The 22,842-nt window shown below is 37.0% G+C and overlaps 1 protein-coding gene across 1 annotated transcript in view; it reads left to right on the top strand.

The window, feature by feature from the left end:
- MIB1 (MIB E3 ubiquitin protein ligase 1) overlaps positions 1 to 22,842 on the top strand; it is a 134,008-nt gene that overhangs the window by 103,810 nt on the left and 7,356 nt on the right. The window contains exons 14-20 of the mRNA XM_026496075.4: positions 2,483 to 2,569; positions 5,133 to 5,294; positions 9,195 to 9,376; positions 11,030 to 11,222; positions 14,622 to 14,700; positions 18,844 to 18,957; positions 20,257 to 20,357. Of these exons, the coding sequence (XP_026351860.1) occupies positions 2,483 to 2,569; positions 5,133 to 5,294; positions 9,195 to 9,376; positions 11,030 to 11,222; positions 14,622 to 14,700; positions 18,844 to 18,957; positions 20,257 to 20,357 (918 nt within the window). The remainder of the gene's footprint in view (positions 1 to 2,482; positions 2,570 to 5,132; positions 5,295 to 9,194; positions 9,377 to 11,029; positions 11,223 to 14,621; positions 14,701 to 18,843; positions 18,958 to 20,256; positions 20,358 to 22,842) is intronic.

Genomic DNA, 22,842 nt, shown 5'->3' with positions numbered 1-22,842 from the left:
TCACCGTGCAGTGCTATTACAATACCATTGACTAGTAAGCCCTTATTATTAAAGTTACTGCTCTTAGAGGTATTGTGATAATTTCCTTTTCAATCCAAAGTACACATAACTGACGTTATGCCAATATCACAGTATCTTGATTATTGTATTTTAGTAAGTCTTGAAATCAGTTGAAGTAAGTCCTCCAACTTTGTTCTTTGTTCTCCTTTCTCAGAATTACTTCAATATTTTAGATCTTTTGAATTTCCCTGTAAATTTTAGAATCAGATTATTAGTTTCTATTAAAAACTCTTGGCATTTTGGTTGCTCTGCACATTTTAGGTATATCTTCTTTTTTAGATTTATCTTTAAGTAGTTTTTTCATGCTATCGTAAATTGTATTGTTTAAAATTTCAGTTTCTAATTGTATATTGCAAACATACAGAAATGCAGTTATTTTTGTATGTTGACCATATTTCCTGTGATTTTGCTTCAATTACCATAGATCATTAGGGGATGAGAAATTACAACCACAGTGAAATACTAGTAATCTACTACTACTACTACCTACCAACGAAAATGACCAAAATTAGCCAAATGTTGGTTAGGGTGTGGAGCATTTAGAATTCACATACATTGCTGGTGTTTTCAAGGCAGCCATTTTGAGAACAATTTGGCAGTTCTTAATAAAGTTAAATACATATTTACTGTACAACCCAGCAGCCCCCTTTCTAGAGTGTACCCAAGAGAACATTTCCACACAAATACTTACACTAAATATTTGTAGCAGCTTTATTTGTAATAACCTCAAACTGGAAGCAAGCCCAATGTTCATGAACTAATGTCTAGATAAACGAATTATAGTAGATCATACAGTGAATACTACTTTGGAAAATCTAATAATGGAAAAGTTCAGGAAACTTAAAAGTAAATCCGTCACTTTCTGCATTTAGGGAGAACAGGCATGATAAGAAAACAAGCTGAGATCAAGTTCTTCATGATGGCGCCCAGAGAAACAGAAGTAATAAAAACAAATCAGAAACTCCCATCTTCTAGACTATGTCATAGCATTACTGGGGTTTCAGCTCTACCTGATACCCCAAGCAAGGGCACAGGTGGGGTTTCAGAGTTCTATTCAGAGGGCATGAAGAATATGTAAACAGAATGATAAAGTTTATCTTCTGAATTTGTAACCCTTTTCTTAGTTTCCTTTTTAAAATTATTATGCAAGACATTGTATAGGGCAGTTTTACATGTTATTTTTCTTAATCCTTCCTGGAGGGGAGGAAAATTTCTTCTTTCTTCCCTTCTAGGTTCTTTGGCTGGTCTAATAATTAAATCGACATGAGACATAACAAGAGAAAAACATTTAATTTTGTACACATGGGAGCTCAGAAAAATGTGAGACTCTCCAAAGTGACCAAAGTAGGCAGCTTTTATACCTTCTAAACAAACAATTATTTGTGGAGAATTCACAAAGGGGTTTGCACTTGGGGTAGCAAATAAATAAATGAAGTAACAAAGTTTATTTATATAGTCAGTTCTTGGCCCTTAATTCCTCATCTCTGGCAATAAGGATGCCTTCTACCCTACAGGTACAGGGAGGATAGGCTTCACATGGGGAATTTATTTCCTGCTTTCAGGGGAACAAAGGAAGGTCAGAGTGTCCTTGCACTGGCTGTTTCCTAAGTAACTTTAATTCAAAATAATCAGTATGCGAAAGTGGCATTATTTGGGGCAGCCCACCCTGAACCCCATCATCACTGACCCTGTGAAATAGGTTATACTATAGACTGTGTTGGAGCCAAGGAAATGAGTGTGATATGGCAGAATGCTTGCTTAAGTTCTTGAAGCTCTAGGTCCCTTGGTGCCAGTGAATTCAGGATTTTGCTTCTCAGTTCCTTTCCTCTGTCCTTGGCATCAGCTGTTCTCATATAGTGCTTTGACTATCCCAGAACCCTGGTAGGACTTTCTGCTTTCCCTTTAATAAGTATTTTTATGTACTAATTAATTAAACATTGTCTTCTCACCCTGCAGCGAAGTTCCTTTTCACTGAATAAGAGCTCAGTCATGCAGCAAGAGGAGGTGACCTTATTAGGTCATTAAAGTAAATCTAAATCCAATATGAGGATTCACTAATAGAACTTTTTAGGAAATACTATTTAGAGTTAAAAGGAGCTAATTATCTCTATTGTCGTATAATGGAGATTGAGAGGGAGCTGTGTTTGAGCTCTATACTGAACTTTGTTCCTTAACTATTCCTATTATGGAGTCACCATAATAAATAATTATTGTAAACTTGCTGTTCTATCTCAGGAAGTTTGCTGTTTCATCCAGTTTTTGCTGTATTGCCAGCAACTGTTAACGAGAACAATGTTGCAGTAGCTAGAAGAGAGGAAAGTGGTCAGCAGTGTTCTGTATTATTTATTCCTCATGAAGAGTTATAGATTTAGTGTTCGTGGTTGTCAAATTTGAGTATGTAAACTTTGTTCTTCTTGTTCAGGGTAATGCTAACCTGGATATCCAGAATGTGAACCAACAAACTGCCCTACACCTTGCTGTTGAACGACAGCACACCCAGATTGTGAGGGTAAAGTATTTACTAACAAGAATCTTACCTTATAGTTGTGTCTTAACCAGACAGATTTCTAGAAGGTCTTGAAAATTATTCATAGTTAGATTTTTCAAAAGGCATAGTTAGATCTAAATATTATGATTTTAGGCTAATATTTTGCTTTAGTTTGGTAAAGAGTTTTTATTTACAATAGGGAAAATCTTAAAACTGTGATATTCAAAGTCTGTTGTATAAATTTGTTGCCAGACTTGTGACTTCCCAAAATATTAAATCAGAGAATTTCAAAGTAACATATAAATTGGTTTTTAAAAAGTACATTCCCGGGGCGCCTGGGTGGCACAGCGGTTAAGCGTCTGCCTTCGGCTCAGGGCGTGATCCCGGCGTTCTGGGATCGAGCCCCACATCAGGCTCTTCCGCTATGAGCCTGCTTCTTCCTCTCCCACTCCCCCTGCTTGTGTTCCCTCTCTTGCTGGCTGTCTCTATCTCTGTTGAATAAATAAATAAAATCTTTAAAAAAAAAAAAAAAAAGAAGCCCCTCCTTTAAAAAAAAGAAAAAAGTACATTCCCTCTTAATTTGTATAATTGAGAGTGAACTACAATTAAAAGCTTAGGCTGGACGTTTGCTGCACAGATTCCAAAAAGCTGAAATATGTATTTTTATTTGACTAATCTGATATTCCAGAGAAAATATTTGAAAGATTATCGGCTTAAGATTTTTTTTAGAGCAGTGATTCTTAAAGTTTAGAAGCTGAACCAGCAGCATCAGCATCACCTGGGACCTTGGTAGAAAATTCTTGGGCCCCACCTCAGACCGACCAAATCAGAACCTCCAGGGGTGGGAACTAGCAATCTGTGGTTTAACAAGTCCTCCAGGTAATTCTCATGCATGTTCAAATTTGAGAAACACTGTCCTAGAGTGACATTTTATGTAAGCTTTTGGGAACAAAGTAAAAACAAAAACACAAAAACTAAACACCACCAAAAAACGGTAATTTGCCAAGACAGGTAAGACCATATGCTTGAGATTGGCTTCTATTTATGGTGTTTTTCTAAAACTCTGACAGCATTTGTAGAAGGAATCAGGAAAATCAGTAAAGCACCATAAGTAAAGTCTTAAATATGAAGTTGTATTTACTACTTAAAATATCTTTGAGGTGTATCAATTATGCATTTTAAATAAGAGGTGGTAGTTTAGCAAACACCTCACATTTATTGTTATTTAAAATTCCTCTTGCTCAAACTGAGGTTTGCTGGAGGGGAGGGAGGGAGAGGGGTGGGGTAACTGCGTGATGGACATTAAGGAGGCATGTGATATAATGAGCACTGGGTATTATGTAAGACTGATGAATCACAGACCTGTACCTCTGAAACCAGTAATACATTATATGCTAATTAACTGAATTAAAAATTTTAAAAATTTAAATACTAAAAAAATAAATAAAATTCCTCTTGCTAAAAATTCTTCATTTATCTGTCATTTTTGGCTCTTCCTTATGACTACATTTGGAGAAAATTGACCAAAGAGAATGGAATAAATAACTTGCTGGTTTCTTTAAGTAATAGAAGAATTACAAACATTTATGATTTGGTCCTATTGGAAGTACTTAAAATATCCTAACTCACATATCTGAAATGAAAAGGAGAAAAAAAGGGGCGCATGGCTGGCTCAGTCAGTAGAGCATGCAACTCTTGATCTTGGGGTTGTGAGTTCGAGCCCCACATTTCGTGTAGAGATTACTTGACAAAATCTTTTTTGTTTTTAAAGATTTATTTATTTATTTATTTGAGAGAGAGAGTAGTGGGGAGGGGCCAAGGGAAAGAGAGTCCTAAGCAGTCTCTGCATTGGGCTCCGCGCCCGGGCTCACAGAGCCCAATGTGAAGTGAAGCTTGATCTCATGACCCTGAGATCACAACCTGAGCTGAAACCAAGAGTTGGATGCTGAGCTGACTGTGCCACCCAGGTGCCCTGAAAAAATAAAATCTTTAAAAAAATAAATTAAAAAAGTAAAAGAAAAAAAGTCCTAAATTTCTCCCAGTTATCTTGATCTTAGAGTTGATGAATTAAGCCACATGTTGGTTCTCATTGCTTTCTGTTTCCTCCGATTGGGTATATTTGAGTAGACAGAGCTCATCACTATTTGTAAAGGAGCCACAGGAATTTTGAGAGTAGCAAGTGAATATATAAAGATAATTAGCTTTAGTGTCAGTCCCTTCAGGTAGGTCCAGGGCTCTGTCACTTTTAACTTATTTTATTGTATTTTATTTTATCGTATTTTATTTTATTTTAATTCAATTAATTAACATAGTGTATTATTAGTTTCAGGGGTAGAGTTCAGTGGTTCTCAGTTGCAAATAACACCCAGTGCTCATTCCTTCAAGTGCCCTCCTTAATGCCCATCACCCAATTGCCCTATCCCCCCGCCCACTTCCCCTCCAGCAACCCTCAGTTTGTTTCCTATAGTTAAGAGTTTCTTATGGTTTGTCTCCCTCTCTCATTTTGTCTGTGTTGCTTTAGATATGTAGTAATTTCTTATGGGCCAGAGAGACCTTAGCAAAATGAGATGTCTTTCTCTTTTAGCTTTTGGTCCGTGCAGGTGCCAAATTAGATATTCAGGATAAGGATGGGGATACTCCTTTGCATGAAGCTCTGAGGCATCACACCTTGTCTCAACTACGCCAGCTCCAGGATATGCAAGATGTGGGGAAGGTTGATGCTGCATGGGAGCCATCCAAAAACACAGTGAGTAAATTAATCTTTAATTCAGTACTACTGGAAGTATCTTTTAATGCAAGATCTTATATTTATGGTTAATTTAATCTGTTTCTGATAAAATATTTATCAGAACTGCACATGTAGAAATTTAGTTTATGGACTAAGTAATATTTAATTCTGACTATATTACTTCAAATTCTTACTGAAAGTTGTTTGGCTGGTTTTTAACTTTAGCCATTCATATGGGTGTGTAGTGGTATGTTGGGGTTTTGATTTGCATTTCCCTAGTGACCGCTGATATTTTTTAAAATTTTTTAAAAAATTATTTAGTTTTGAGAGAGAGAGAGAGAGAGCGAGCACAAGGAGGGGGAGGGGCAGAGAGTGAAGCAGACTCCCTGCTGAGCAGGGAGCCTGCTGTAGAACTCAATCTCAGGACCCTGGGATCATGACCTGAGCCAAAGGTAGATGCTTAACCAACTGAGCCACCCAGACACCCTGATTTTTTTTTTTAAAGATTTTATTTATTTGTTTGAGAGAGGTAGAGAGAGATTGAGAAAGCACGAGTGGGGGAAGCAGATTCCCTGCTGAGTGGGGAGCCCAGTGCGTGGCTTGATCCTGGGACTCTGGGATTATGACCTGAGCAGAAGGCAGACGCTTAACAGACTGAGCCACCCGGGCGCCCCAGTGACTACTGATATTGAACATCTTTTCATTTGCTTGTCACTCACATATATTTGATGAGGTGTCTGTCCACATTTTTTGTGCATTGTTTTGTTGAGCTGTTTTCTTACTCTTGAGCTTTGGGAGTCTGAATTCAAGTTCTACATCCGATATGGGATTTGCACATATTTTCTCCCCATCTGTGCTTTGTCTTTTCATTCTTTCAGTAGTGTTTTTAGAAGAGCAGAAGTTCCTAATTTTGATGAAGTCTGATGTATAAATTTTTCTTTCATTGTTTGTGCTTTTTGTGTCCTATCTGAAAAATCTTTGCCAAACCTAGGGTCACTCCTCTTTCGTACTAGAAGTTTATTAAGTTTTAGCTGTTACATTTAGGACTATGATTCTTCTTTTTTTTTAATTTGAATTCAAGTTAGTTAACATACAGTATATTATTAATTTCAGGGTACAATTTCGTGATTGATCCGTTGCATATAACACCCAGTGCTCATTACATCAAGTGCCCTCCTTAATGCCTATGACCCAGTTACCTCATCTGCCCACCCCCCTCCCCTCCAGCAACCCTCAGTTTGTTTTCTATAGTTAAGAGTCTTTTACGGTTTGTCTCCCTCTCTATTTTTAGCCTTTTATTTTTCCTTCCCTGACCTATGTTCATCAGTTTTGTTTTTTAAATTCCACATATAACTGAAATCATACAGTAGTTGTCTTTTTTTGACTGACTTATTTCGCTTAGCATAATACATTCTAATTCCATCCAGGTTGTTGCAAGTGGAAAGATTTCACTCCTTTTGATGGCTAAGTAATATTCCATTGTGTGCATATGTACATATATAGTGTACATTTACACATATACATATATATGTATATATACATATATACTTTATGTATGCTTTTTTTTTTTTTTTTAAGATTTTATTTATTTGACAGAGACAGCCAGCGAGAGAGGGAACACAAGCAGGGGGAGTGGGAGAGGAAGAAGCAGGCTCATAGCGGAGGAGCCTGATGTGGGGCTCGATCCCATAACACCGGGATCACACCCTGAGCCGGAGGCAGACGCTTAACGGCTGCGCCACCCAGGTGCCCCCTATATATGCTTTATTATATATATATATATATATATATATATGGATATCCGGGCTCTTTCCATAGTTTGGCTATTGTGGACACTGCTGCTATAAACATTGGGGTTGCAGGTGCCCCTTCGGATCACCTTTGGATAGATACCTAGTAGTGCAATTGCTGGATTGTAGGGTAGTTCTGTTTTTACTTTTTGAGGAACCTCCATACTGTTTTCCAGAGTGGCTGCACCAGTTTGCATTCCCACCAGCAGTGTCAGAGGGTTCCGCCTTCTCCACATCATTGTCAACATGTATTGCTTCCTGAGTTGTTAATTTAGGCATTCTGACTGGTGTGAGGTGGTATCTCATTGTGGTTTTGATTTGTATTTCTCTGATGATGACTGATATTGAGCATTTTTTCATGTGTCTGTTGGCCATTTGTATGTCTTCTTTGGAGAAATGTTTGTTCACGTCTTCTGCCCATTTATTGACTGGATTTTTTGGTTTTGGGTGTTGAGTTTGATGAGTTCTTTATAGATTTTGGATACTAGCCCTTTATCTGATATGTCATTTGCAAATATCTTCTCCCATTTGGTAGGTTGTCTTTTAGTTCTGTTGATTGTTTCTTTTGCTGTGCAAAAGCTTTTTGTCCTGGTGAAGTCCCAGTAGTTCATTTTTGCCTTTGTTTTCCTTGCCTCTGGAGACATGTCTAACAAGAAGTTGCTGTGGCCGAGGTCAAAGAGGTTGCTGCCTGTGTTCTCCTCTAGGATTTTGATGGATTTCTGTCTCACATTTAGGTCTTTCATTGGACTATGATTCATTTTGAGTTAATTTTTATATATAGTATGAAGTATCAGAGATCATTGTTTTATATGTGAATGTTCCAGTTACTCCACCACCATCTGTTGAAAAGACTTTTTCTACAGAATTGTCTGTTGTGCCTTTATCCCAATTCAATTAACCATATAGGTGAGTCGTTCTGGATCCTGTATGCTTTTCTGTTGATCTGTGTCTTTAGCTATGTGATCCCAGCCCTACTGTCTTGATTACTGTAGCTTTATAATAAACATTCAACCCAGGTAGTAAAAGTCCTCCCACTTTTTTCTTTTTTTACAAAGAAAATTTTGTTCTAAGTCTTTCACCTTTCCATATGAATTTTAGAATCATTTTTAAGATTTTTAGAATCATTTTTATTTTTAGAATCATTTTTAAGATTTTTAGAATCATTTTTATTTTTAGAATCATTTTTAAGAAGGGGTTCCAAGACCAAAATGTTTGAGAATTGCTGCCTTTCTATATGACTGTTGGTAAATTCTCTTAGCTCCTGTGTGCCTCCTTTCTCATTTTTTTTTTTTTTAAGATTTATTTATTTGTCAGATAGAGCGAGAACAGTAGGCAGAGGGAGAAGCAGGCTCCCTGCTGAGCAAGGAGCCCGATGCAGAACTCGATCTCAGGACTCCGGGATCATGATCTGAGCTGAATGCAGATGCTTAACTGACTGAGCCACCCAGATGTCCCTCCTTTCTCATTTTAAAAAGGAGGGAATGGAATAATTACCTCCATAAGGTTGTTGTAAAGATTAAATGAGTTAACTCATGGAAAGTGCTAAAAATAGTATTTGGTCCATTGTAGATGCTCTACAGATGTTTGATAACATGTTTGAATGAGTAGCTCATATGATATCAGAAACTGATTTATCTCCTTCTCCATTTCTTGGCCCAGTTCTTTGGTGTTGGTTCTTCTCTCTGTTTTCTCTCCTCTTGCTATTTCATGTTGGTTGCCAGCAGCTCCAGTGTTACATTGAGTAGAAGGAACTACTTTTTCCTCAGTATATCCATCAGAAGTCCTCTTCTTGAGTTTTATTGTCCTAATTGACTTGATTTGTCATTCCTGACCTAATCACATAGATGAGGTGGATATCTGACTGGTGTCACCTTCTTTGGTCCGCCTGTAAATCTAGAGAGTGGGTCAGTCCTCAGACTATACCGGAGAAAACTGGATTGAAGGGGGGAATGGATGTTAATGCCCACCATGTCTATGTAGGCCATAAGTTCTTTCCAGACGTGTATTCGTATATAATACACACACAAACATGCACACACACACACACACACACACACACACATTTGGTGGTGAGAATTGATAACAGATTCCTAAGGGGAAAATCATGACTCTTTTCATTTGATTTCAGTTAATAATGGGACTTGGTACCCAGGGGGCGGAGAAGAAGAGTGCAGCATCTATTGCCTGTTTTTTGGCTGCCAACGGCGCTGACCTTAGCATTCGAAATAAGAAAGGTCAATCGCCGCTTGATCTCTGTCCTGATCCAAGTCTCTGCAAAGCACTGGCAAAGTGTCATAAGGAAAAAGTCAGGTTTGTATCATTATCATAAAACTTAGTATTCTCTCTCTATATAAAGTACCATGTGGTTTCATAATGGAGGACTTGATTACTTGAAAATGTCTTTGTCTTTGCTTACTGTTTTTATGTTGACTCTTCCTTAAAAATTTTCCTGCAGACACTGTGTCTCTTATTTCGTGTTGTATTCTCTACATTACTGAATATGACGCTTTATGCATAATAAGTGCTAAGAAACTTTTCTAAACCAGTCTGATTTTCCAGTTCTCCTACTTGTTAGAGAAATTTATCTATAAGAAAAAGTCTTACTAGTGAAATTGCTGTGATTAATGTTAGATATATTTAGAATTTTAATAGACTTTTTTAGGAGAGGCAGTTCTCTAGATCTCTTAGATACACTCTAAGGTGTATCTCACACAAACTTGGTAATAATTCTAGCACCCTGCATAGTGCCTGACAAGCCTAAGTATCACTGAAGGATTGAAAGAATTTGAAAAAATGAACACATGAAGGAAACAATTCCTGATGGAGTTGTCCCTGAGAATGATATCACACTTGTCTTCTTCTCTAAAAGTAAAATATGTCAGTGATTTTAGTGATTATTCATAATGCAACTGATTTTCTTCTTATGAGATATTATAGACATACAAAGAGAGATATTTCATTACTCTTTTTATCCAAACGGTACTGTGCAATTATTATTGCCCTTTATATCTGGTTCTTGTCATTGCACATTTCAGTAGTTGTCCCTTGATCTTTGTGTTCTCTTGCCTCTTTTATAATTTGGGTGTAATGATAAATGACTTCTCTTTGGAATCCATACCTTAGAGCTGTGTTAATGGGGAAATTAATGTAATGAGGTATATACATTTCTTTAAGTGTATCCTTAAGGAACATAAAATTCTATTACAAAATGACAGCATGCCTCTAAAAACACAGACAGAAGGCACTATAATTACTGCAGTAATAACTTTACCACTGGTGTTCGAGATGAAACTGCTTTGTGTGTGTGTCCATGTTCACGAGTCTCTGCAGATTGTGGCTTTCTATAGCTGTAGTTGGTCATTTTTATGTACTTCTGTGTCCCGTATCTACATATTTATAGATGAGTTTTGCCTTTCCATAGTACAATTTTATGCTCCTTAAGAATACATTTAAAGAAATGTCAAAACAGCAGCTGCAGTGACGTATTTTCCACAGTGCCCTGTCAGTTGTGGACTCTGATGACACTTCATTCTGTCTGTAGTTAGGATAACTAACGTGGGCTCTAGCTAGAATTTTTGTTTTATTCCTTTGCCCGTCTCTGCTGGTTCTATATAGATAAAACAGAGTCTGAGTGGAACTGTGTTCATGTTAAATTTTTTGTGAGTAGTGTTTTTGATTTCTTTGTTAAAAGAAGATTCACCCTTTTCCATTGGGTGAGCTATTCAATTTGAAATTTAAATAGTATTAGAAGTACATAAAGATGCAGAGATGTATATAAATGGAAAAATATAGCATATAGTGTTTCTTATACAGATGCATTAAGCTGTAGCTTAATTTTTTTAGCATAACTAAAGCTGTTTTTATGTATACTAATGATGCTCTTGATGTTTTCAAAAGCATTTTAATTAATGAAGTGATATAAATATTCTGATAGGATTGATTATAAATATTTTCTTTTACTAGTGGTCAAGTGGGTTCTCGAAGTCCTTCTATGATTAGTAATGATTCTGAAACTTTAGAAGAGTGCATGGTGTGCTCAGATATGAAGAGAGATACTCTTTTTGGCCCATGTGGACATATTGCTACCTGTTCTTTATGTTCTCCACGAGTCAAGAAATGCCTCATCTGTAAAGAACAAGTTCAGTCCAGGACAAAGGTAGTATATTTTTAATACAGTATTTTATCCTTTTATGAAGTTCTTTCACACTATAAATAATGATAAATAAGATTATATGATGCCATATGTCTGTTAAGTTTTGGTCTAAGAATGATTTAAATATGAGAATGTATAATTTATGTATTTATCAAGAGAACAATTTTGAGTTTCCTTCTTTAAATGTAAACTGTAGAAGTTAAAAATAAAATTGATCTACTATTTTGCTTTCAAAGCCTCTTAAAACCTAGAGATGTATTTAATTCCATTTTTTATTGTAGTTACTTATATATTACACCTCTTTTGAGTACATGGACTCTCATATTCATCTTTATAAAAGACCACTTGATTTTTTTTTTTTTTTGTAGAATGTCACACATTCTGGATTTGTTTGTTTTATCACGGTGTTCTTTACTTTGTTTCTTTATCCTCTATGTTTCCTGTAAACTGGAAGTTAGATCTCATGGCTTGATTAGTCAGCTTAAACATTTTTGGCAAGAAATTCTCACAGACGGTGCTACTCACTTTGTATCGTGTCCCACCAAGAAGCAGATGAAGTCTGACCACCCCGCTGTGAGGCCAAATTCTGTATCCTCTCGGAACTTTTTATGTTGTCTGACTCTTTGCTTTTTGAGACGTATTATTCTTTTCTTGGTTTCTGGTTTCATTCTTTTTCTGTGTAACGTAGTGCTTTATCATAACTGTACCAACTTACCCACTTTGGTTGTACTGAAATAATTGATTTTCCTTTTTAGTTTTTCCATATGTGTATGTAAAGTGAGATTTAAGTTTCTTACACATGATTTCTCTTAAGGTGAGTAGCTGTAACCAAAAGATATGTGTGGTGGTCTTTGGTTTCATTTATGAAGTTTATACTCTTTTTTCATTCTCTTCTTTTTATTCTCTTCATTTTCCCCTGATGTCTCTTAAGCTGTTCATTTACCTTCATTAATTAGAAAGGAGCTGGCACTAATTCTTTTAATAAATTAGCTGGCAGTGACTTAAAAGGTATTATTTTGCCAGTGCTTTGTACATTTTCATGGGGAACCTTCTCAGACTGGAAGATTGTTCCTTCTAAGCAACAGTTTGGGAATGAATCTGAAAGAATTTAAGCCATTCTCTTATTTTTAGATTGATCTGTGTATTCTGCTGTTGCACTTGAAACTTTCTGTGTTAGATTAAGCCCTATTTCAACAAATCTTTATTGAGCACTTGTTTTGTAGTGAAGACAGAGATGTATATGATAATTCCCTCCTAAAAAATTGTAACCTACGGGTAAACTCTGACTTAGATTAAAAGCTACTCTGCCATAAAGGATGTTGTAGGTGCTTTAAGAGAGCTATAAAGTGAGTTCAGAGCCCCAGGATGCCTGCTGGAAGCAGAGTCTCCAATACGGATTAACCCTTACTGGTCCTCTGGTCCAACTCTAGGATTCAGAGTTGAAAACAACTGAAGCTCAGAGAGATTTACTCAGAGTATCAAACACAGGTCTCTTGATTCTTAAGTCCTTGTTCTTTCCCCTGTCTGATGACACACAGACACAATTAGGAAATGTCTGCAGAGTTCGGAAGATTGACGGAGCAGGGAGGTAGAGAGGGAGGAATATGCTGTCATTCTGTTTCAGACCACTTTTGAATTCCAAGAATTAGTGGACTGTCAGTTTGACTTCAAGAAATTTTCAGACCTGTAGAAAAGTACAAAAAGTACATACCCACCAAATAGATTTGCCAGGTTAGCTGCGGAGCCTTTGAATATAAAGAAATAGTGACCCCAAGTGGTTAAAGGATAATGAACATCTTCATTAAAGATAAATTATAAAACTAGTATTTGGTGGAAGGGGGAATAAAGAAGCTTTGTCTCTTTAGCAATTAAAGAAATGTAGATAAAAAATTATGAATTACCATTAATCATTCCTATCCAATTAGCATAAATAAAATTTTAAAAATGCTAGCCAGGAAAGTGGAAAATGGACACTCTCTCAAACACAGCTGCAGGTTAAATAAATGGGTTCATGTTTTTGAGAGACCATCCTGACAATATTTATAAGCCATAATAAATATGCTTTTATTTAGTAATTCCATTCCTGGGAATATAACCTGAGGAAAAAATCCAAAGGGGAAAGAAGTTAAGGCTACAAAGATTTTTTTCATATATATTTAATAGGAGATTTGGTGAGTAAATGATTGTTTAATCAATTTGATAGATTATTTTAAACTCTTTATGAACATTTCAGATGTATAAAGAGTTGCATTGGAAATCTTTTAAAGAAATAGCACATCATTATATAGAGGGGAGAAAAGAATTATCATGCATTGGGCACTGATACTATCTTAGGCATTGACCTAAACACTCTACACTTAATATCTGATTTACCCTTTACTACCCTGTGAAGAAAGGTGGTTCTTTATCATTCAGATAAAATGTGCTGTGGCTTAACAATGTTAGGTAATTTGTTATTATTGGAGCTGCAGTTTGAATCCAAGAATATGAAGTTCTCAACCCACCATGTCTTACTGCTTTCCCCTGTTACTCAACTATAGAAATTCTATGTACATAACAAGGTATAAGTTGGGAGAGTCCATAGAGAGCATGTATGCAGTATTTGGTTAGTTAGGTGAAGTTATGGGTGACTGGTGGTCACCATTTTTGGACAGGAATTTCAAGTGGCACAGATCTGGGTAAATGTGAACATGTGCCAGAAGAGAGACAGGTGAAAGATAGATGTGAAGCAAGGGCAGTGGGATGGGTGGGGGGTGAGAAAAGCTAAGAGCCAGGTTAAGAAGTAGCTGTGCTCTCAAAATTCAGAGGAAGTGGAGATGAAGAGGAGGTAAAATTGAGGGAAATTATGAATAGGTTGTGGAGGACTTGAGGCTTTAGAGATTAGGGAGAAAGAATAGCCTACAGCCATGAGCTCCCACCAGTGTGGGGGAACTGACCAAGTCCCGGAAAAGTTCCTCCGACGTGGATAAACAGAAAAATTCCACCTGGGCTCTAGAAGTCTGCTAATCTGGCTGGGTTTTTATTAATATTAGAAGTCTAGCTTACCTTACATTTATTTTTATACTTTTTTGTTTTTTAAATTTTTCTGCCAAAGTAGTTTTTGAAAAAAATTAAAGTCCATTTTGGTCTTTCTGACCACAGAGGAAATGGAGTTTTCTTTATCATTTTTTGGGACAGGTAGGGAGAGTAACATGGAAATAGAACCTGTGAAGGGCCAGGGTATGTAAAGGTAAAAAAATGAGTAACCAAGAGAGTAGAGGACAGAGGAGGAGTGCATATTAAGTTTCCCGTGCTGAGAGTGTTGCCTTATAGAGGAAATACACTTGGATACAAAAGGAACTGTTAGAGTTAGGAGATTTATCTGTAGATGTTCACACTTGTGCTGTAACCTCTTTTTTGTAGATTGAAGAATGTGTGGTATGCTCTGACAAGAAAGCAGCTGTTCTTTTTCAACCTTGTGGACACATGTGTGCTTGTGAGAGTAAGTAGCCTGTACAAAACTTAGTGTTTTTATAAAAATAGAAAATGAAACAAATTACAGCTTGGAGTTGTTTTTTTTTTTTAAATAACCCATGAACAAAAACATGGGTAGCCCTCTCTAGAACCTTCCATGTCTTCCTCTGTATTGTGTATAATGTCACCTATGTCCCTCCTTGCTCCCGAGTGTTAGAGAAGACAGAGTAAGCTATGTGTTCTACCCACTCACATTTTGATTCATCTGTGTCACCACTAAATGATCTCTTCTCACACATGGTAGAGACTTATTTCCAAAGACATTTAGTCTAGCCCTTTTCACATATAAAATTAGCACATCCTCATTTGTCTTCACCTTGATAGTGCCTCTCCTGCATACTTGCCCTACTACTGAACCACCCACAGCAACCATTTGGGGCTATAATGTCTGGCCTTCTTAACCTTTCTTAATCTTTATGTCAAAAGAGCTTATAGGACTCTTTGGGAGAATACATAAAAGTTCAAGTGATGTTTTAAAATAGCTCTTAAACATATTCTCTCAAAGGCCTTTGCCTTTTATACCTCGCCTTTTCAAATTCATGTACTGTTCAGCATTCTCTTCCTTTGTTTTCATTTGTCAGTGAAGGATTTTAAGCAAGTTAACAACTTACACCTTACTTAAATGGGCTCAAGGTAAAGCATGGTGTTTCCTTTTTTTTTTTTTTTTAAGATGTTATTTATTTATTTGACAGAGAGAGACAGCCAGCGAGAGAGGGAACACAAGCAGGGGGAGTGGGAGAGGAAGAAGCAGGCTCCCAGCGGAGGAGCCTGATGTGGGGCTCGATCGAGGATCTGGGATCACACCCTGAGCCGAAGGCAGACACTGACCGACTGAGCCACCCAGGCGCCCCTGGCGTTTCCTATTTTAAACTAGTTCAGGGGTGCCTGGGAGGCTCAGTTGGTTAAGTGGCTGCCTCCAGCTCAGGTCATGATCTCGGGGTCCTGGGATTGAGCTTCCAGTGGAGCTCCGTGTTGGGCTCCTTGTTCAGTGGGGAGTCTGCTTCTCCCTTGCACTCTGTCCTGCCCCCCAACTCCCTGCTCTTGCTCTCTCTCTCTCTTTCTCATGAATAAAATCTTTAAAAAAAAAGTTCCGTCAGTAGGTACTGATTTTCAATATAATATCTAAGTAATACACAACTTGTATGACAGATTAATCTTATTGGCATAGATTTGCTTTAAGCCTTGGTGGTTTTTTTCATTCTGATAGGCAGCTCCTCAACTAAAGAAAGAATCAAGGTTTCTTCCTGTAACATTGTCCTCAAGTAATTGTTTTTGTTTTCCAAAGACTAGTATAATGGCTGTTACGAACCTAGGAGGGCTTGTGGATTTCTGTCTTAAGTAGAAAGAGCTCAGGTTACTTAAGTTTTCACAGTCTAGGGGCTGGCAAACTTTTTCGGTAAAGGGTCAAATAGTAAATATTTTTGACTCTGTGGGCCATTTGGTTTCTGTAGTAACTACTTAAAACTCTTTCCTGTTACTCAGCTCTGCCATCATAGTGCAAAAACAACCATGGACAATATGTCAATGAATAGGACTGCTTTTCATTAATACTTTATTTACAAAAACAGGTACCTGGGGGCGCCTGGAGGCTCAGTCTGTTAAGTATCTGACTCTTGATCTCAGTTCAGGTCTTGATCTCAGGATTGTGAGTTCAAGCCCTGTGCCTAGGGCCGCACATTGGGTGTGGAGTCTACTTTAAAAAAAAAAATGTGAGCAAAAACAGGCACATGGTTGGGTTTGGCCTGGAGGCTCTAGTTTGCTGACCCTTGTCCTGGACCTAAGTGAGACCTACAGAGACTTGAAAGCTGGTTATAATGAGTAGTTGGTAATATAGATTTTCAAGCCTTATTATAGTACTTTCTTCAGGAGTTTCCCAAAGTTTTTACATTGTCTGTTGCATTCACATGTAACGAGAGTAGCAGCTAACTTTTATTAAGCTCTTACCTTGTACCAGACATTATTTTTTTTAAGAGAAGAGAGAGCATGAGCACCAGGGGAGGGGCAGAGGGAGAGAGAGAATCTTAAGCAGGCTCCACGCCTAGTGTGGAGCCTGACGTGGGGCTTGATCTCACGACCCTGAGATCTTGACCTGAGTCTAAATCAAGAGTTGGACCCTTAACCCACTGAGCCATCCAGGTGCCCCAGACATTTTAATTACTTTTGGAGTGTTTCCTCATTTATCTTCACAACAACCCTAAGAAGTAGATTGTTTTTCTCCATTGTACAGACACCTTGTTAAACATTTATTTGCCAGAGAAGATGAAATTGAGGTGGAAAATGCCTCTCTTTCAAGGAAAGTACAGTGAAGCACTTAGTCCTTTACCTACATCTCAGTAATGTTAGGCAGAGTATCGGAACCTCAAAGAGTATAAAACAGTGCCTTGACAGGGCAGAAGAAGGAGAGATTGTATCTGTTTTGGAGGAAAGGAAGAATTTTCTAGAAACAATGTACCAACCTAACTTAGTAGTTAAAAGAATTTGTGATAATCGTGGTTATATATTATGTATTGAGGCACTTAAATTAATCCTTTAAATTTAAGGAAAAAAATCTGCCCTCAGATTTAATACAAATCCCAAATGAGATTTCTACTAGCATTAGTTCCTACCTAGTGTGTCATGCATAAGCCAGCATCAGACCCATCTGTGTTTAGGCCTTGACATGAGATCGGCCTTGATAACCCTTCTCTGTCCACTGGCGTAAGCACCATTAGGATTATGTGCCCCAACTTGTCCATGTCAGTGGTTTTGTGCTTTTTTTTTTTTTTAAGATTATTTATTTATTTATTTATTTGACAGAGAGAGAGAGAGAGAGAGACAGCCAGAGAGAGTGGGAACACAAGCATGGGGAGTGGGAGAGGAAGAAGCAGGCTCCCAGCGGAGCAGGGATCCTGATGCAGGGCTCTATCCCGGGACCCTGGGATCACGCCCTGAGCCGAAAGCAGATGCTTAACAACTGTGCCACCCAGGCGCCCCAGTTTTGTGCTTTGTTAAAGTTTAGTGCCTGGTCATAAATTATTCCTGGATACCTGTCACAGTTGTCATTTATTTTCCATGTTTTTGAAATGGTAAAGACCCTTGCTACTTAGATGAAGATATGGAGTATACTTTCATAGTAAATGCTTGTGGGAAAGGATATATTGAAGCGTTGTATGTTATTTTGTAATTGATTAACAGCTTCAGATGTAGAATTAACAATGCACAACCTGTATTTGTGCCTAGGTATTTCTTCTTTGGGATGGGAGAGCATTCCTCTGATATATAAATATTAGAAAGTCCATTATGACACGTTTGATGTTTTCTTGACTGCTACATTAAAAAAGTAGTTACTAAACAATTTCCTTATTAGATTACATCAGTTTGATAGAAGGAAGAGAATTCTTCAACATATTTTAGGAATTTTAGGGATAAGCTATTTACAATAGAAAGTACGTTTAGAAAATTATGTGAGCAACCTTATAATTCTATATTAGTTAAAACTTATGGAAAGTATCTTTCTCCTTTATTCTCAAGGCTTAAGATCCTGAAATATTTTTTATTAAAAAAAAAAAAACAAAAATCCCTTTCACAATTTATTCTAATGTATTAGAAAATGCCATTATTTTCATTCTCAAGCCTTAAGATCTTGAAATATTTTTTGTTTAAAAAAAAAAAAAACCACAGGGGTGCCTGGGTGGGTTGGTTGGGCGTCTGCCTTCGGCTCAGGTCGTGATCCCGGGATGCTGGGATCGAGTCCCATGTCAGGCTCCCTGCTCAGTGGGGAGCCTGCTTCTCCCTCTCCCTCTGCTCCTCCCCCTGCTTGTGTGCGCATGCTCTCTGTCAAATAAATAAATAAAATCCTTAAAAAAAAACAAACCAGAAAAATCCCTTTCACTATTTATTCTAATATATTAGAAAATGTCATTATTTTCATAACAATGGGCTCTGTCTTCTAGAGGCTGCCTATGAAGAATATACATTCGTAGGTCAGTAACATTTTAAGAAGGTAGAATTGTGCATTCATAGAATTTGTTTAATGTTTCAGTGTGAGATTTAAGTTATAAAAATGAGCAGAGAAAGGCAGCCCTCTTGTCGTGTTGTCTCTTGTAAGAAGTATTCTATTGCTATTTTGCAGACTGTGCTAGTCTGATGAAAAAGTGTGTGCAGTGTCGGGCGGTAGTTGAACGAAGAGTGCCTTTCATTATGTGCTGTGGAGGGAAAAGTTCAGAAGATGCCACTGATGACATCTGTAAGTGTATTTTCTTGAGCTTTTTCTTACTTTGTTTTCTTGTTGGGGCTTTCATGAAGATCTCGTCTCGCGTGTAGTACACTGTTGCCTTGTAAAGCACAGGGTTTGTGACCCAAAACTCCAGAGGAACGGGGGGGGGGGGGGGTTTGCTCTTATTACAGGAAACTTGAGGTTATGTTTTTCTAGGTTGCACTATGATTATAGAACTTGAAGCATTTGTCTTTTAAGAAACATCCACGTAGGATATAAGAAAATTGTTGTATTCTTGCTTAAAGAAAATATGCTGTTTTTAAGATTAAATTTAGTGTATCTTGGCAGAACAGCATATTGCACATTTTTTCAGTTACACAAGTATTAATGCCTCATTCCTTTGTGTAGCAAGTTTTACCTAGTGCATGTCAGTATTTTACAGAATAGTATTTATTTGGGACAGAGTAACTGTAGATATACTGAAGTGTAACTCAGTGAAGGAGTGGAAAGATGAAAAGTAAATTATTTACTTTCAATCTTTTTAATACTGTAGCTGTATAAAAATATTTTTCATCTTTGCACTAGATATCAGCTTGGATAGTATCCTTGATTTCTTTGTTCTGTGTATGCAGGAGGAAGAACATTAGTATAACCACCTTTGCCCAGGGTTTTTTGTCTTTATCACCAATAGAGTAGAATAAAAGTCCCAGGGACAAATTAACTAGAGTTAAGAGAGTAAAAATCTAGAGAGTAGTAAAAGTTGAAATAGAAAATTTCCCTCCATTTAGGAGACCCACTGATCACAGCTTTTCTTTCCTGGAGTTCCTCATCTCGGATCAGTAGCAAGGAGGGTTGGGCAGAGAGGAAGGAGCCTAGGTTTTTGTGTGTTCTTAGAAACATCATGTAAGAGACTTTATAATCATTGCTTCCAAAACTGGCTTCTTAAAAAAGTGCTGTGCTGCCTGCATTGTTGGGTTCGTACAATGCGGAAGCAGAGAGAACAAGCATAAAAGGTATTTGTGAGCTTGTCAAAGGAAGCAAGTAGTACCTCAGAAAACCCAAAAGTCTGTGTGTAGATTGTTGGCTAGCTGAGTTAAATATAATTAGAAAATAATGTGCAAACCTATTTCTTTCTGAAGATTATAAATAGAGAAGTGTAATACGAATGTCACTACTGCATCTGTTGTCCATGAATGAGAAAAATTTTTAAAGAGGATTCTAATAATAGTCTTGTGTTTTCAATAAAGGAGTAATAATTTTAGAAATAAAAAATCATTGCTATGTCAAAACAATCATAACATTAAAATATTTATTTTATTTACATTATAGCAAGTGGAAATATTCCAGTATTACAAAAGGACAAGGATAATACCAATGTCAATGCAGATGTCCAGAAGTTGCAACAGCAGTTACAGGACATTAAAGAGCAGGTACTAATGATTCCTTCTTGGTGAATGATGATTGTAAGAATGGCATTTAATAGTTTTCTATAAAACTACCAATGTTTTATGTAGTAATCTTGGCTCATATTAGGGTATCAATTGTAGTGTTTAAATATTTGCAAAAGGTAATATGTTTCAAAGATTTAATCAGGCACTTCCCAATAAACATGAAAAATGCTCAACCAGATGAGTAATCAAGAAATGAATATTGGGGTGCGTGGCTGGCTCAGTCACGCATGTGACTCTTGATTTCAGGGTCGTGAGTTTGGCCCCCCCTTTGGGCATAGAGCTTACCTTAAAAAAAAAAAAAGAAGAAATGAAAATTAAAACTACAGTTAGATGCCTTTTCTTACCTACCTGACTGCATGGAAAATTCAGTGTTAGAAATTGTCAGTACTGGGGTGCCTGGGTGGCACAGCGGTTAAGCGTCTGCCTTCGGCTCAGGGCGTGATCCCGGCGTTCTGGGATCGAGCCCCACATCAGGCTCCTCCGCTATGAGCCTGCTTCTTCCTCTCCCACTCCCCCTGCTTGTGTTCCCTCTCTCGCTGGCTGTCTCTATCTCTGTCAAATAAATAAATAAATAAAATCTTTAAAAAAAAAAAAAAGAAAAGAAATTGTCAGTACAAAGCGTTAGAGTATGTAGCAGCTGTAACTCACATGCTGCTGATGGGAATGTAAATTAGTAACACCTCGGGAAAGTTGGTCATTATAATCATATAACTAAGCAGGATGTTGTTTGGGGATGCAGGCTTGGAGGAAATTGTATAGGCGGTGTTTAAAACCAAGGGCAGTGGTTTTCTTGGCTGGGATGACTGGAAGGGAGCACAAGGGATGTTTCTTTATAGAGAGATAAATAAAGTGCCGATTACATACACCTGACCAGTTTGTGAACTTTTATCAAACTGTACATTTATGATTCGTGCACATTTCTGTATAGATGTGATACTTCAGTAGAGAGGAAAAATGTATATTTTTCTGTCTCACACACACACACTCAGACCATAAAAGCAAAGGAAGGAAAAAAGCAGTATTTAGAATAGTGGGTATCAGTGAGCGGTAGATGGAAAGTATTTGGGAGGATGTTTGGAGTGGCTTCAAAAGAAAAGGTAGCATTCCATCCTTTAAACTTTCTTCATATCTTATACATGCCAACAGAAGTTCTCTTTTATCTACTCAATAGTTAATAGCAGCAACAGTAAAATAAAGAAGTTAGTTAAAACTTGTTACATATACAGTGAGTAAGAAAGTCTGTCTTCCCCTGCCCCAACCCCCCCATTTGATCCAGCAATTAAATCAGATCCAAAGGGTTGAGAAGCAAAGGGTGTTATTTCTTTAGTTTGGGTATCACGTCAGTGTTCCATGCAGTTGTTAATCATCACTCTTGTCTTTTCTACTGAATTTATAAGAAAGTAACATAGTCAATAAATAGAGTGAGTCAAGGTAACTAATGACCTTCGTGATATAGTAATATGGTAGTTACAGTAATTTAGAATTAAATGTATATATTTACTAGGAATTTAAACACCCATATGATAAGATGAAAAGTCTTATGACTCAGCTAGTTTTTCTTTTGAAATCCCGCACCTAGTAATACTTATTATATAGTGAGTAAGTAAAGATAAACATGGATTTACCAGTCCTTATGTAGGAACATAAAAATAGGAACATATTTAGCTCATTCTGATATAAAATAGAACATTTCAAAAATCTTGAATCTCCGTAGGCTCTCATTTCCTTTCCCATAAGACACTTACAGAAAAGTAAAACTGATTTTTGAATACATCTTCTGTGAAAAGCATTTCATCTCCTAATGGTGAATTAAAATTGTTCTTAAAATGAATAATGGCACTTTTTGAGCCCTCTTATGTATCCTTAAAAATTCAGCTCTACCTTTATCCAAGTTTAGCACTTCAAAGACATTTCTTCTCCCTTAAATAATCTTCACGACCATATTGCATCACTAAAATATTTAAACAGTTACAGGAAAATTCATTTTTTGAGGATTGATGGGATTTCTTGCAGGGATCCCTTCAAGGTTACCAAGACAAAGTAGCTGAATAACCCTTTTTAAATTTTAAATCTCCAGACTTTCTGTTACCCCAATGTAATTTCATGTGGTGTTAAGGATATAGTAATCTCTAAGTAACTTAACCTAGGCTGTGCAGATGTGTTTACTTTTGGAAATAAACATTATTAATTAACTGCATATAACTCGAAAATTTAAGGGAAAAGAAACTCTCTTAATGGCACTAAAAGGCTGGTTTGGCTTTTTAAGATAAAAAATAAAATTTTCTACAACTTTGTTTCTCAAACTTTAAGATAGATAAATGTGAAAATTTACTTCGGAAAGCTGTGGTTAACAATTTAGATTACAGTTCCTTCCCCCTCCTTACCACAATGCTCTCTGGTATTGTCAAAGTTGGTAACTACATTTTCATATAGGCTTTAGGCCTAGTTTATTAATTTAGACATT

Source organism: Ursus arctos, unplaced genomic scaffold, assembly GCF_023065955.2.
Source record: "Ursus arctos isolate Adak ecotype North America unplaced genomic scaffold, UrsArc2.0 scaffold_17, whole genome shotgun sequence".
NCBI classification, from domain to species: Eukaryota; Metazoa; Chordata; class Mammalia; order Carnivora; family Ursidae; genus Ursus; species Ursus arctos.
Note: the sequence above shows the minus strand (reverse complement) of the source record. Positions and strands in the feature narration are given on the sequence as shown.